This window comes from Staurois parvus, unplaced genomic scaffold, assembly GCF_062004578.1.
Source record: "Staurois parvus isolate SC_StPar_1 unplaced genomic scaffold, SC_StPar_1.0 ptg001291l, whole genome shotgun sequence".
In the NCBI taxonomy this organism is placed as follows: Eukaryota; Metazoa; Chordata; class Amphibia; order Anura; family Ranidae; genus Staurois; species Staurois parvus.
This window is the reverse complement of record NW_028319087.1, coordinates 542912-557280: the sequence shown is the minus strand read 5'-3', so window position 1 is coordinate 557280 and position 14369 is coordinate 542912. Positions and strand designations below refer to the sequence as shown.

Sequence of the window (14369 nt, the reverse complement as noted above, 5' to 3'; positions counted from 1 at the left end):
CCTTCAAATCAAAAAGGATCTTATAAATCCTGGAAGTAACATGTTTTGGAACTCTGTTTAAACTTAACATATTTTCAAATGGATACATGTTCTCCAACGTCCTAAGTGGTTGTGGGAGAGCTGTAACAAAATGTCCTAGTTGACAATACTGTCACTCATCTAGTGTGAAAAATAAATCTTTTTTTCCCTTTAAATCTTGAAAAGTGCAATTTCCCCTTTTCTACTATGTCCTTTAAACGTGCATTTTTATATTTAATCCATTTCCCTGAAATATTATCTCTCCCTGAAAATACTCCGTTCCCACCAGAGGTATTAATACTGAGTTATATTTCCAACCCATTTGCTTGTGCAATGCATCCCACACTCTTAATGCTTTCTTTTTGTCAAAGTGTTAGTGTTTCCGTCTAATATACAAAACTTTTGTGGTATCCAAATAATCTTCTCTAATTGTGCCTTACTTAAAATACCTTCCATGTTTACCCAACATTTCCCTTGTGAATTATGTGTCCAATTTACAATTTTTAATTATATCGCCGAGTGTTAATATTTCCAAAAATTAGGCAGATTTAACCCCCCTTTCCCTTTTTTGTTACTCAAGACCTTGTATTTAATTCTTGGTTTCTTATTTGCCCATATAAACCTGAGTATCATTTTTTTTTTATTATCCAGAAGAAAGAACCTGGAATATTGCACTGGAAGCATGTGAAACTTATAAAAGATTTTTGGTACTATCACCGACTTCACCAAGTTTATACAACCTATGCAGGAGGCCCTTCCCCTTGAAAGTCTCCCCAGTTCAACCTTTATTTCATTTATTAGTGGGATATAGTTTGCCTGGTATAGGTTCTTTTTTGATGACGTTAACTTTATTCCCTAATAACTGAATTCCCTTTCCCTCCATGAGAATGGGAATTCTTTTTGTAAGGCCTGCTTCTCTACCTTTGAAAGGTTAATATTCAAGATCTCTAACTTTGAGGGGTTTATTTTCAGATTTGATAGCTCACCATATTGTTTTAGTAGTCTCATTAAATTTGGTAGTGATAATCTGAGGTTCACCATATAGAACAAGAGATCATCTGCATAAGCTGCTACCCTATGTTCCGCTTTACCTATCTTAATTCCTGTTACATCTATACTCTTTCTTGCCATCGCTAGTAAGGGTTCCACAGATTATACAAACAGCAAAGGAGAGAGTGGGCATCCCTGTCTTGTACCGTTATGCATTTTAAAAAACCCTGAAAGGGATCCGTTAATCTTTACAGCTGCTAACGGGCTGCTATATAGCCCTTTTATCCACTTTAACATTTTGGGCCCTAATCCTAGAGTCTCTAACTTGTCCAATATAAATCCCCAGTCTACTCTATCAAAAGCTTTTTCAGCATCAATCAAAAAAATTATTGTCGGCTACTTCTCTCTCCCTTTTGTAGGAGAAGTAGTGATGTAGGAGAAGTAGTGATCTCAGACCATTGTCCCTCCCTTCTCTGCCAGGAATGAATCCCACTTAATCCAGATGGATCTATTCTGGCATCAGTTCTTTCATCCTAGTTGCTAAAACTTTCCCAAATAATTTTGTGCCAAAATGTAATAGTGATATAGGTCTACAGCTGGCGCATGGAATGCCATCTTTCCCTTCTTTAGGTATAATTGTTATGTATGCATGCAATGATTCTTCTCTCATTCCCAGCCCTTCTCCTAATGCATTCATGGGTGTACACATTCTAGGTACCAATAAATCTTTACATTTCTTATAATATCCCACCGTATATTCATCAGGGCCTTGGCTGTTTCCTGCTGCCATACTCATATTGTTGCAACAGATACCTCCTCAATCTCATTCAGTGCAAAAAATTGCTGTCTCCTTCCTTAACCTTTTCTCTATATCCGAATCTTATATAAGCATCTGATTTAATCTGATTCTGCTCCCCTCCTACGCGTAGTCTCATTGTGACAAGTGCATGATCCGACATAGACATAACCTCTATGTTAGTGTTAACCAATGACTCCAGTTGTCTATATATTGATCATTATGTAATCCAGTCATGAATATGATCTGTGCGCTGGAGAGAAAAAGGTATAGTCCCTTTCTCTTGGATGTTTTATTCTCCACGTATCAATCAATTGGCATTGATGTAACTTCTTTTTCAACAGTTTTAGTTTTCTACCACACTCTCTCTGCGCACCTGATGACAAATCCATCCATGGATCCAAACAAAGATTAAAATCTCCTGCCATAATCAGACTACCCCTTTTTGACATCACAGAGTTTTCTTAACACACCGTGAAGAAATACTGCTGGGCTTTTATTCGGACAATAGATGTTAACTAATGTGAAGTCTACTACTTGTAATTTTCCTCTCAGGAATAAAAACCAACCTTCTAGATCTGCCAGTCTCTCTTCCAGGGTGTAGCTAACATGTTTTGAGAACCCAATTGCTACTCCTGTGGCCCATTTTATTGGCGAATCAGCATATTACCAGGTTGGATAATACCTCAAATATAACTTAACATTTGTGTCATATGCGATATGTGTCTCTTGTATAAACACTACTTCTATAGAGTATTGATGGATTTCCCTTAGAATCTTAAGTCTTTTAGTCGGAGAGTTTAATTCTTTCACGTTATGTTATAAAATTGATCAGACTCATTTCTAAAATTCTTTTAGTTCTCCTCTTGATTTCCATTCAAAGGGATATAAACATAGATAAATTAGAACATGGACATTCCCCCCCCCCCAACCATCCTCCCCTCCTTCCTCCCCCCTTCCAGCCACCCACCCCTCCCCTCTTCTCTCACCCTCTTATGGTGCGAGATAGGGGGCAGAGTAGGCGTGTGTGTTCTGAGTCTCACCCCAATATAGGAATCACCAGTGGGCATGATCCACAACAGATTCCAGGGCAACATTTAGGCCAAGAGTTTTTAAAAATAATATAAGAATGGCTACGCTTTGGTTTGATCCCTACCTGCTAAATTTGCTACTGGTCCCTGCTTGCTCTCCCCCTGGTGGGGCAATCCTGAGGACCACAACCTGGTACTAATACGCAGCAAAACTCCACCTTCTGTGGCTCTGGTGAATACCGGTTATTGCTTATACTACGCACCTCAGGTGAGCCTGTGTTATCTGCCAGGGTGACTTGCTGGTATACCTATCTACTGCTATAGCCCTGTGGCCCCACCGATTCATTTTGTAATAGCAGACATTATCAGGGGGAGTGGCTTTGGAAGCTTGTGTGACCATTCCTTAATCGGTGTTCATACCATTTGGTAAGGGGAATCTGCATGCACTGTGGTGGCTTGGTGGAGCGGCTTTCACATTATTTTCGTTTTATGAGTATTTGGAAGGACTTATAATATTCATTTGGGAATGGCACTGGACCTATTTTGGGGACTTTTGTTATATGTTGGTCATTATCGTGTATATATTATTGCACAGATTTGCACATTTGATATATGTTGGCATATTAATTGATTTGTTATTTACAAGTGCTGCACAATTTACTATTATACTTTTGGGTTGGTATCATAACTTTTGGTGTTAGCTGCTACATTTTATGTTCAATCTGTACCTGAGCTCAGATTTCTTTATATTTGATATGTATATCTCAGAATCGTTCAAAAGCAGTGGATAGTCTGTGCACCTTGACTGATGAGTAAATTAAAAAAACAAGTGATATTCAAGATCAGGGACAACTTTCACTAGATCTTAACGAGTAGCTGTACTGTGGAAGCAGAGCCCAGGAATATGGAATTTGCATTTTCATGTAAGGTCTCCTTTAAGGCCCGTTCAAAAATGCACATAAACACTCTTTTCTTTCAACTGCTCTTAATCTAAATCAGGTGAATGGTGTAGGAATTACAACAGTTTGCATATGTGCCTCCCACTTGTTAAGGGACCAAAAGTAATGGGACAGAATAATAGTCATAAATTAAACTTTCAATTTTTAATACTTGGTTGCAAATCCTTTGCAGTCAATTACAGCCTGAAGTCTGGAACGCATAGACATCACCAGACGCTGGGTTTCATCCCTGGTGATGCTCTGCCAGGCCTCTACTGTAACTGTCTTTAGTTCCTGCTTGTTCTTTGGGCATTTTCTCTTCAGTTTTGTCTTCAGCAAGTGAAATGCATGCTCAATCGGATTCAGGTCAGGTGATTGACTTGGCCATTGCATAACATTCCACTTCTTTCCCTTAAAAAACTCTTTGGTTGCTTTTGCAGTATGCTTTGGGTCATTGTCCATCTGCACTGTGAAGCGGCGTCCAATGAGTTCTGAAGCATTTGGCTGAATATGAGCAGATAATATTGCCTGAAACACTTCAGAATTCATCCTGCTGCTTTTGTCAACAGTCACATCATCAATAAATACAAGAGAACCAGTTCCATTGGCAGCCATACATGCCCACGCCATAACACTACCACCACCATGCTTCACTGATGAGGTGGTATGCTTAGGATCATGAGCAGTTCCTTTCCTTCTCCATACTTTTCTCTTCCCATCACTCTAGTACAAGTTTATCTTGGTCTCATCTGTCCATAGGATGTTGTTCCAGAACTGTGAAGGCTTTTTTAGATGTCGTTTGGCAAACTCTAATCTGGCCTTCCTGTTTTTGAGGCTCTCCAATGGTTTACATCTTGTGGTGAACCCTCTGTATTCACTCTGGTGAAGTCTTCTCTTGATTGTTGACTTTGACACACATACACCTACCTCCTGGAGAGTGTTCTTGATCTGGCCAACTGTTGTGAAGGGTGTTTTCTTCACCAGGGAAAGAATTCTTCGGTCATCCACCACAGTTGTTTTCCGTGGTCTTCCGGGTCTTTTGGTGTTGCTGAGCTCACCGGTGCGTTCCTTCTTTTTAAGAATGTTCCAAACATTTGTTTTGGCCACGCCTAATGTTTTTGCTATCTCTCTGATGGGTTTGTTTTGTTTTTTCAGCCTAATGATGGCTTGCTTCACTGATAGTGACAGCTCTTTGGATCTCATCTTGAGAGTTGACAGCAACAGATTCCAAATGCAAATAGCACACTTGAAATGAACTCTGGACCTTTTATCTGCTCATTGTAATTGCGATAATGAGGGAATAACACACGCCTGGCCATGGAACAGCTGAGAAGCCAATTGTCCCATTACTTTTGGTCCCTTAACAAGTGGGAGGCAAACTGTTGTAATTCCTACACCGTTCACCTGATTTGGATGTAAATACCTTCAAAATAAAGCTGACAGTCTGCTGTTAAAGCACATCTTGATCATTTCATTTCAAATCCATTGTGGTGGTGTATAGAGCCAAAAATGTTAGAATTGTGTCGATGTCCCAATATTTATGGACCTGACTGTATATTTCATTATATACTGTATGGGCCAATCTTCTGTTCCATATTAGCACAATGCCAAAGTCCTAAAATGCTCATGTGGCCATGTTAGGGCAATGATGTCATAAGCATCCCAGCCCCTTTGTATTTGTGCTCTCTATAGGTGGTTAATACCCAGCCCATAAAGTAATAGTTACCTGGTGGATTCACTTAGGAGTGTTCAAACTAGAATCCGAACACGGATGCACAAAAACACATCTCTTTGTACAAATGTGAACCTGCTTTTAAGGATTTATTTATTACAGGTACTTTCATAGCACCATCAATTTATGCAGCGCTTTACGCATACATATTGTACATTCACATCAGTCCCTGCCCTCAAGGAGTTTACAATCTAGGGTCCCTAACTCACATTCAAACACATATTAGGACCAGTTTAGAGAGGAACCAATTCACCTACCAGCATGTCTTTGGAGTATGAGAGAATACACAAACTCCTTGCAGGTAGTGTCATGATTAGGATTTGAAACGATGACCCTAGTGCTGCTTGGTAGAAGTGCTAACCATTTATCCACAGGAGTTGATAGTTTGTTGATAGAGAATTTATGAAAGTTTTGTGATCTAGTGTACTCTGTTAAATTGGTTTAAAAGACATTTATGCTTTATTATATCAGTGCTGATAGTAGTGGATGTGAGGGTGTCACTATAACCCCTAAAAGGAGAAACCTATTTGGTGGTTTTCACATTTTATATATACAGTATTTTCTTCTAACCTTTAGACCTCATGCACACAGGGGTGTTTTGGAAGCCACTTTTAGGGGCATCAGGCATTTTTTTTTTACTGTTTCCAAATGACCCTTCATATTATCCTATGTGTCCATGCACACATAGACTTTTAGAAACAGTAGAGTTTACCAACAGGAAAAAAAAAACCTAGTCCAGTGTGGCCAGAAGCAGCAGCACTTTGGCAGAAAAAACGCTTGACATGACTAAACGCTAGCCGCGTTTAGTGCTTGAGCGTTAATTAATTCCAAAGGTCAGAATAAATTATCATTCTTGCTAATGAAATAAATTAACACCCGAGTGCTTGATGCTTGTAAACGAGCCTAAACGCTTTTTAAAGTGTTAGATACTTTTACAAGCATCAGGCGTTTTTTCTGCAAAAAACACTGCTGCAAGGAGAACAGCTTCTAGGAGAGGTTAGAATATAGCTGAAGAAGCATTAGTAGCATGAGCTCAGACGGAGCTATCTACTTCTGTGATAGTGTGTATTAACTATTGGTTGAATTGTGTATGAAGAGGAATCACAGTTGCTTTTAAATGTTTTGAGTTAGGAAATACATAGTGCCATTTTATATCTACTTTCTCTGCATAACACCTGTAAATAACTGTAATACAAATACCTTTCCTTTGCAACATACAGGAGTATATTCTCAAAGGTGTTGTGAATGCAGCTCTTGGACAAGAACTGGGCTCGGTGAGTTTATTTTGCTGATTAATATAGTATACTTTTTAGTTTTTTGATGCTGTTCAGACAGGTCAGTTACTTGTCCAGATGTTTAAAAAGATATTTGACAAATACTCCACAGTAAGGATGTCAAAATGATTTATAAGCCAACAAAAGATGATGACATTTAGAACTGTGTAGTATTTTTATGCAGTTTGATTTTATGGTGATTGGTTTTTTTTTTCTATTCAAATGTATTTTGATTAGTAGAAGTTGTTTTTGGGTGGTATATGTGTTTTACTATAACTGGCTGTATTGATGACAATTCTCAGAAATCTTTAAAAGATTTTATAAATCTGCCAAATTATCTGATATATGACTAATCTTCTATAAAGACACTAATCAATATTTCCAAAATGTACATCACTGGAGGCTGGATGGAAATTATTTAAGCAGTTGGCTAGGCAGCTGCCTTCAGGTATAAAACAAATGCAGCACTGTATATAATATGGATAAATCGATCAAGTCAACTGTATATATGGTATAGTAGCAAAAATATGCGCTGTGTAGCTCTATAACCAGTAATGTGAATAACGTCCTGGTGTTGACGTTTAATATGCACAAGTGATACAAAGGTAATATAATGATTCCAAGTTCAATAAATTAATCATCAGGTGCATTTCTGTAATTCCAGTGGCAGTAAATGAATGTATATTTCACTAACCAGAAAGCGCAATATCATGCGCATTTAAGTCATTCAGACCAACTCCTGGTCATCTGGATCTGGAAGGGACACTCAGGGGATCATCTGGCAAACCTCAGCAAGACAGGTAATACACAGCGTCACTCTTCAGGCTCCAGGAACAGGCATCCATCCAGCAGGGGAACCACTCATGAAAGTAAGTCAGAAGTAACAGGAATCCACCTTGGGGGGGGGCTCGTAACAAACGAGCCAGAGCAGAAACCTCTAATTGTGCATTAATTTAATTCAAGGAATGGATAAATACATATAGTATGCATGCACTCACATCAGGCATAGACTGACAGAATCCAAAATGGCCGCCGGCCTTCCACGTGGCCTGAGCAGTGTGACGTCACCAGCTGGGCTTCTCCCCAAGGTGGATTCCTGTTACTTCTGACTTTTATGAGTGGTTCCCACTGCTGGATGGATGCCTGTTCCTTGAGCCTGGGGAGTGACGCTGTGTATTACCTGTCTTGCTGAGGTTTGCCAGATGATCCCCTGAGTGTCCCTTCCAGATCCAGATGACCAGGAGTTGGTCTGAATTACTCAAATGCGCATGATATTAGGCTTTCTGGTTAGTGCAATATACATTCATTTACAGCCAATGGAATCACAGAAATTCACCTGATGATTTATTATTGAACTTGGAATCATTATATTACCTTTGTGCACATTAAACGTCAACACCAGGACGTTATTCACATTATTGGTTATAGCGCTCCACAGCACATAGGACCCCTTATTTGATAGCAGCTTCACAAGTCTTGCATCCATTGAACTTGTGAGTTTTTGGACAGTTTCTGCTTGAATTTGTTTGCAAGATGTCAGAATAGCCTCCCAGAGCTGCTGTTTGGATGTAAACTGCCTCCCACCCTCATAGATCTTTTGCTTGAGGATGCTCCAAAGGTTCTCAATAGGATTGAGGTCAGGGGAGGATGGAGGTCACACCATGACTTTCTATCCTTTTATCGCCATAGCAGCCATTGATGCAGAGGTATTCTTTGCAGCATGAGATGGTGCATTGTCATGCATGAAGATGATTTTATTACGGAAAGCATAGTTCTTTCTTCTGTACCAGGGAAGAAAGTGATCAGTCATAAACTCCACATACTTTGCAGAGGTCATCTTTATACCTTCGGGGACCCTAAAGGGGCCGACCAGCTCTGTTCCCATGATTCCGGCCCAAAACATGACTCCACCACCACCTTGCTGACGTTGCAGCCTTGTTGGAACAGGGTGGCCGTCCACCAACCTTCCACTACTCCATCCATCTGGACCATCCAGGGTTGCATGGCACTCATCAGTGAACAGGACTGTTTGAAAATTAGTCTTCATGTATTTTTCTGCCCAATGCAGCCGTTTCTGCTTGTAAGCATTGGTTAGTGGTGGCCGAATAGAAGGTTTATACACAGTTGCAAGACTCTGGAGGACTCTACACCTTGATGTCCGTGGGACTCCAGAGGCACCAGCAGCTTCAAATATCTGTTTGCTGCTATGTAATGGTATTTTAGCAGCTGCTCTCTTGATCCGATGCATGGATCTAGCAGAAATCTTCCTCATTGTTATCTGCATGAACCTGTCTGTGCTCTGAATCAGCCACAAATCTCTTAATAGTGCGATGATCACGCTTAAGTTTTCGTAAAATATCTAATGTTTTCATACCTCGTCCAAGGCATTGAACTATTTCACTCTTTTCGGCAGCAGAGAGATCCTTTTTCTTCCCCATATTGCTCGAAAATGGTGCTCTGCTTAATAATGTGGAACACCCTCCTTTAGTAGTTTTTCCTTAAATTGGGCTCACCTGCCAATCTAATTATCACAGGTGTCCGAGATTGTTTTCAGTGATCAAAAGAGCCCTGAGACACAATGCCATCCATGAGTTAAACTGAAAAACAAAATATTTAATCTTTGTGACACTTAAATAGAATTTTCATAATAATTTGGAACGGTGTATATTTAGACACAGGCGCAATTTTAGATTTTTTCAGGTATTTAACAAAACATATTCAAGCTATAGTTATATAATGGGTATGGGCTGAAAGTGCACACTCTCAGGTTTGATTTGAGGGTATGTGCATCCAAATGGGGGGAAGGGTTTAGGAATTACAGCTCTTAAGAGTAGCCATCCCCCCCTTTTCAAGGGACCAAAAGTAATTGGACAATTGAATCAAAAGCTTTTTCATGGCCAGGTGTGGGCTACTCCTTCATTATTTCTTCATCAATTAAGCAGATAAAAGGTTTGGAGTTGATTCTAAGTGTGGTATTTGCATTTGCTATGAACCTACATCAATCTTTTGCTATGAACCTACATCATGCGTTCAAAGGAGCTGTCCATGCAAGTGAAGCAGGCCATTGTAAGGCTTCAAAAATGAAACAAATCCATTAGAGAGATAGCAGCAACATTAGGAGTGACCAAATCAACAGTATGGTACATTCTGAGGAAAGAAGTACGCACTGGTGAGCTCAGCAACATAAAAAGGCATGGACGTCCACAGAAGACAACAGTGGAGGTTGATCGCAGGATCCTCTCTATGGTAAAGAAAAACCCATTCACAACATCCAGACAAGTGAAGGACACTCTCCAGGAGGTGGGCATATCATTGTCAGTCTACAATCAAGAGAAGACTTCACAAGAGCAAATACAGAGGGTTCACCATAAGTTGCAAATCATTCATAAGCCTGATGAATAGAAAAGCCAGATTAGACTTTGCCAAAAAACATCTAAAAAAGCCAGACCAGTTCTGGAAAAGCATTCTTTGTACGGATGAAACTAAGATTAATCTGTACCAGAATGACGGGAAGAAAAGTTTGGAGAAGGCACGGAACAGCTAATGATCCAAAGCACACAACGTCACCTGTAAAACATGGTGGAGGCAGTGTGATGGCATGGGCATGCATGGCTTCCAGTGACACTGGGTTATTGGTGTTTATTAATGATGTGACAGAAGCAGCCAGATGAATTCTGCAGTGTTTAATCTCCCATGGCTTCCAATACCACCTCTATGCTGATGACACCCAGATCTATCTCTCCATTCCCCAGCTCACCCCCTCAATCTCCTCACGTATCACAAATCTACTAAGCGACTTATCAGCATGGATGTCACATCACTACCGTAAACTCAATCTTTCAAAAACTGATCTTCTAATATTTCTTCCTGCCTGATCCCCCACTCATGACCTTACCATTAAGATCAACAGCACAACCATTGGTCCTTCCCCTCATGCCAAGATGCTAGGCGTAATCCTAGACTCTGACCTCTCCTTTGGGCCCCATATCCACTCACTGGCTAAATCCTGCCGCCTCAACCTCCGGAACATTTCCAAAATCCGCCCCTTCCTGACCAATGACACCACAAAACAACTTATCCACGCCTTGGTTATATCCCGCCTTGATTACTGCAACTCCCTCTTCACTGGTCTACCGTTACACAGGCTATCCCCCCCTTCAGTCTATTATGAATGCTGCTGCTAGACTCATACACCTTACCAACCGATCAGCGACTGCTGCCCCTCTCTGCCAATCCCTCCACTGGCTTCCACTAACCCAACGTATAAAATTCAAAATTCTAACCACAGCTTACAAAGCCATCCACAACACTGCCCCTAGCTACATCGCCAACCTCATCCACAGAAATCGCCCACTCCGTTCCTTCCATGATATCCTCCTCTCTAGCTCCCTCATCACCTCCTCCCATGCTCGCCTCCAGGACTTCTCCAGAGCCTCTCCCATCCTCTGGAACTCCCTACCACAGCATGTCCGGTCAGCCCCCACCCTGTCTGCCTTTAGGCGATCTTTGAAAACTCACTTCCTCAGGGAAGCCTACCCCACCTCCACCTAAGAACTGTACTTGAATCACCCCCGCCAGATCATCCCCTGCAGCCCTGCCAGATCATCCCCCGCAGCTATCACCTTTTGTATCACCTCCCCCTTCCTTTAGATTGTAAGCGCCATGAGCAGGGCCCTCCTATTCCTTCTGTACTGAAATGTATTGTAATTGTACTGTGTCCCGTTATGTTGTAAAGCGCTGCGCAAACTGTTGGCGCTATATAAATCCTGTATAATAATAATATATTGTCAGACTAGATTCAGCCAAATTCAGCAAAGTTGATTGGACGGCGCTTCACAGTACAGATGGACAATGATCCAAAACACACTGCAAAAGCAACTTAGGTGCTTTTGAAGGAAAAGTAGTGGAGCAATCTGCAATGGCTGAGTCAATTATTTATTTATTTCAGGTACTTATATAGCGCCATCCATTTACGCAACGCTTTACACATATATATATTGTACATTCACATCAGTCCCTAACCCTCAAGGGGTGTACAATCTAAGGTCCCTAACTCACATTCATACATACTCATACTAGGGCCAATTTAGACAGGAGCCAAATAACCTACCAGCATGTCTTTGGAGTGTGGGAGGAAACCGGAGTACCCGGAAGAAACCCATGCAGGCACAGGGAGAACATGCAAACTCCAGGCAGGTGGTGCCGTGGCTGGGATTTGAACCAATGACCCTAGTACTGCCAGGCGGAAGTGCTAACCATTTAGCCACTGTGCTGCCCCCTGATCTCAACTGATCTCAACCCAATTGAGAATGCATTTCACTTGCTGAAGGCAGAAAGACCCACAAACAAAGAACAACTGAAGACAGCTGCAGTTAGAGCCTGGCAAAGCATCAGAAAGGAGGAAACCTCGTCTTTGGTAATGTCCATGGGTTCTAGACTTCAAGCAGTCATTGCCAGTAAAGGATTCTCAACAAAATATTAAAATTAACATTTTATTTATGATTATATTCATTTGTCCAGTTACATTTGAGCCTCTGAAATTGGTGGGACTGTGTTTAAAAATGGTTGCAGTTCCTAAAATTTGTGCTTGATATTTATGTTCAACCCCTTGAATTAAAGCTGAAAGTCTGCACTTCAAATTCATTTGTATTGTTTTGTTTTAATTTATTCTGGTGGAATACAGAGCCAAAAGTATGAAAATTGTTCCTGTGTCCAAATATATATGGACCTAACTGTATATATTCCTTATTTATGTTTCTTTTTATTCTAAAAATTATTTTTTTTATATGGGGACATTTCTTCTTGACAGAATGTTTTCTCAGAAATAGCCACATTTTTTAGAAGATGCTTATCTGATTTGTATTCAGTTTGTCGTTCATTATATGATTGATTCCAATTATGATGTTTGTATAAATTGATCATAGTGGTATTTCTCACTTTAACATGTGTTCTGATCTGAAGAAGGGCGTTAACATAATAGCCCCAAACTGTTTGTTGAACAATGGCTTTGTCCATTTTTCATCACTGTTTTGTATGGTGATTTTTTTTTTACATTAAAAGTTCTTTGATGTGCAGCAATCCATTTGTCTTTACATACATACTGTACATACAATCCTATATACACAATCCTTTATCCACAGTTAATCCAGAGGAAAGCCAAGAACCCCAGCAATTTGCTCCAGGATATTCCTTGTATCAACTTTACCCATAAATATTAGTTTTATGTGCATTTAGGAAATAATGTCATGAATAGAGATGAGCGAATCGAAGTAGCCGAAGTGGAATTCGAGTCGAATATCGGAAAAATTTCGATTCGCGCCGAATCCGAAAAATAGCCTAATTCGGACGCGCGAATCGAAATTTTTCCGAAAATGGCGGCTGACATGTGCGGCGACGGAGCGGGGATGTCTGGGAAGGCGCGCAGACAAGGCGCGCTGACCCATAATGCATTCCTCAACGACATGTGATCGCATCAGCCAATCAGCAGCCAACCAGCTAGCACTGTGTAATGGTCGAGCTATAAATAGCGGCCATTTTGGAATTCTTCATTTGCCTGCAGTCATTGAACAGAGGCAGACCGCTCTGTATTAGGGACAGGGACAGAGTTAGGGCCACAGAAACGATACTTGGGGACAGAGAAACGATACTTAGGGACAGAGAACTATTACTCAGGGACACAGAATTGTTAATTAGGGCCACAGAATCGTTACTTAGGGACAAAGAAACGCTAGTTAGGGCCACAGAATTCATACTCAGGGACAGACAGAATTGTTACTGAGTGCCAGAGAATTGTTACTTAGGGCCACAGAAACGTTATTAGGGCCACAGAATTGTTACTCAGGGACAGACAGAATTGTTACTGAGTGCCAGAGAATTGTTACTTAGGGCCACAGAAACGTTATTAGGGCCACAGAATTGTTACTCAGGGACAGACAGAATTGTTACTGAGTGCCAGATAATTGTTACTTAGGGCCACAGAAACGTTATTAGGGCCACAGAATTGTTACTCAGGGACAGACAGAATTGTTACTGAGTGCCAGAGAATTGTTACTTAGGGCCACAGAAACTTTAGTTAGGGCCACAGAATTGTTACTCAGGGACAGACACAGAATTGTTACTGAGGGCCACAGAACTGTTACTTAGGGCCACAGAATTGTTACTCGCACAGACACAGAATTGTTACTCGCACAGACACAGAATTGTTACTGAGGGCCACAGAACTGTTACTTAGGGCCACAGAATTGTTACTCGCACAGACACAGAATTGTTACACAGGGCCATAGAACCGTTACTTAGGGCCACAGAATTGTTACTCGCACAGACACAGAATTGTTACTCGCACAGACACAGAATTGTTACTCGCACAGACACAGAATTGTTACTCGCACAGACACAGAATTGTTACTGAGGGCCACAGAACTGTTAGTTAGGGCCACAGAATTGTTACTCGCACAGACACAGAATTGTTACTCGCACAGACACAGAATTGTTACTGAGGGCCACAGAACTGTTACTTGGGGCCACAGAAACGTTAATCAGGGACACAGAACTGTTACTGAGAGCCACAGAACTGTTACTTAGGGCCACAGA

The 14369-nt window shown here is 40.9% G+C and overlaps 1 protein-coding gene across 4 annotated transcripts in view; it reads left to right on the top strand.

The window, feature by feature from the left end:
- Positions 1–14369, top strand: part of IFT56 (intraflagellar transport 56) — a 555685-nt gene that overhangs the window by 305877 nt on the left and 235439 nt on the right. For all 4 annotated transcript variants that reach the window (XM_089660945.1, XM_089660944.1, XM_089660942.1 and 1 more), the window contains one exon: positions 6726–6779. In XM_089660945.1, coding sequence (XP_089517071.1) covers positions 6726–6779 — 54 coding nt within the window. The remainder of the gene's footprint in view (positions 1–6725; positions 6780–14369) is intronic.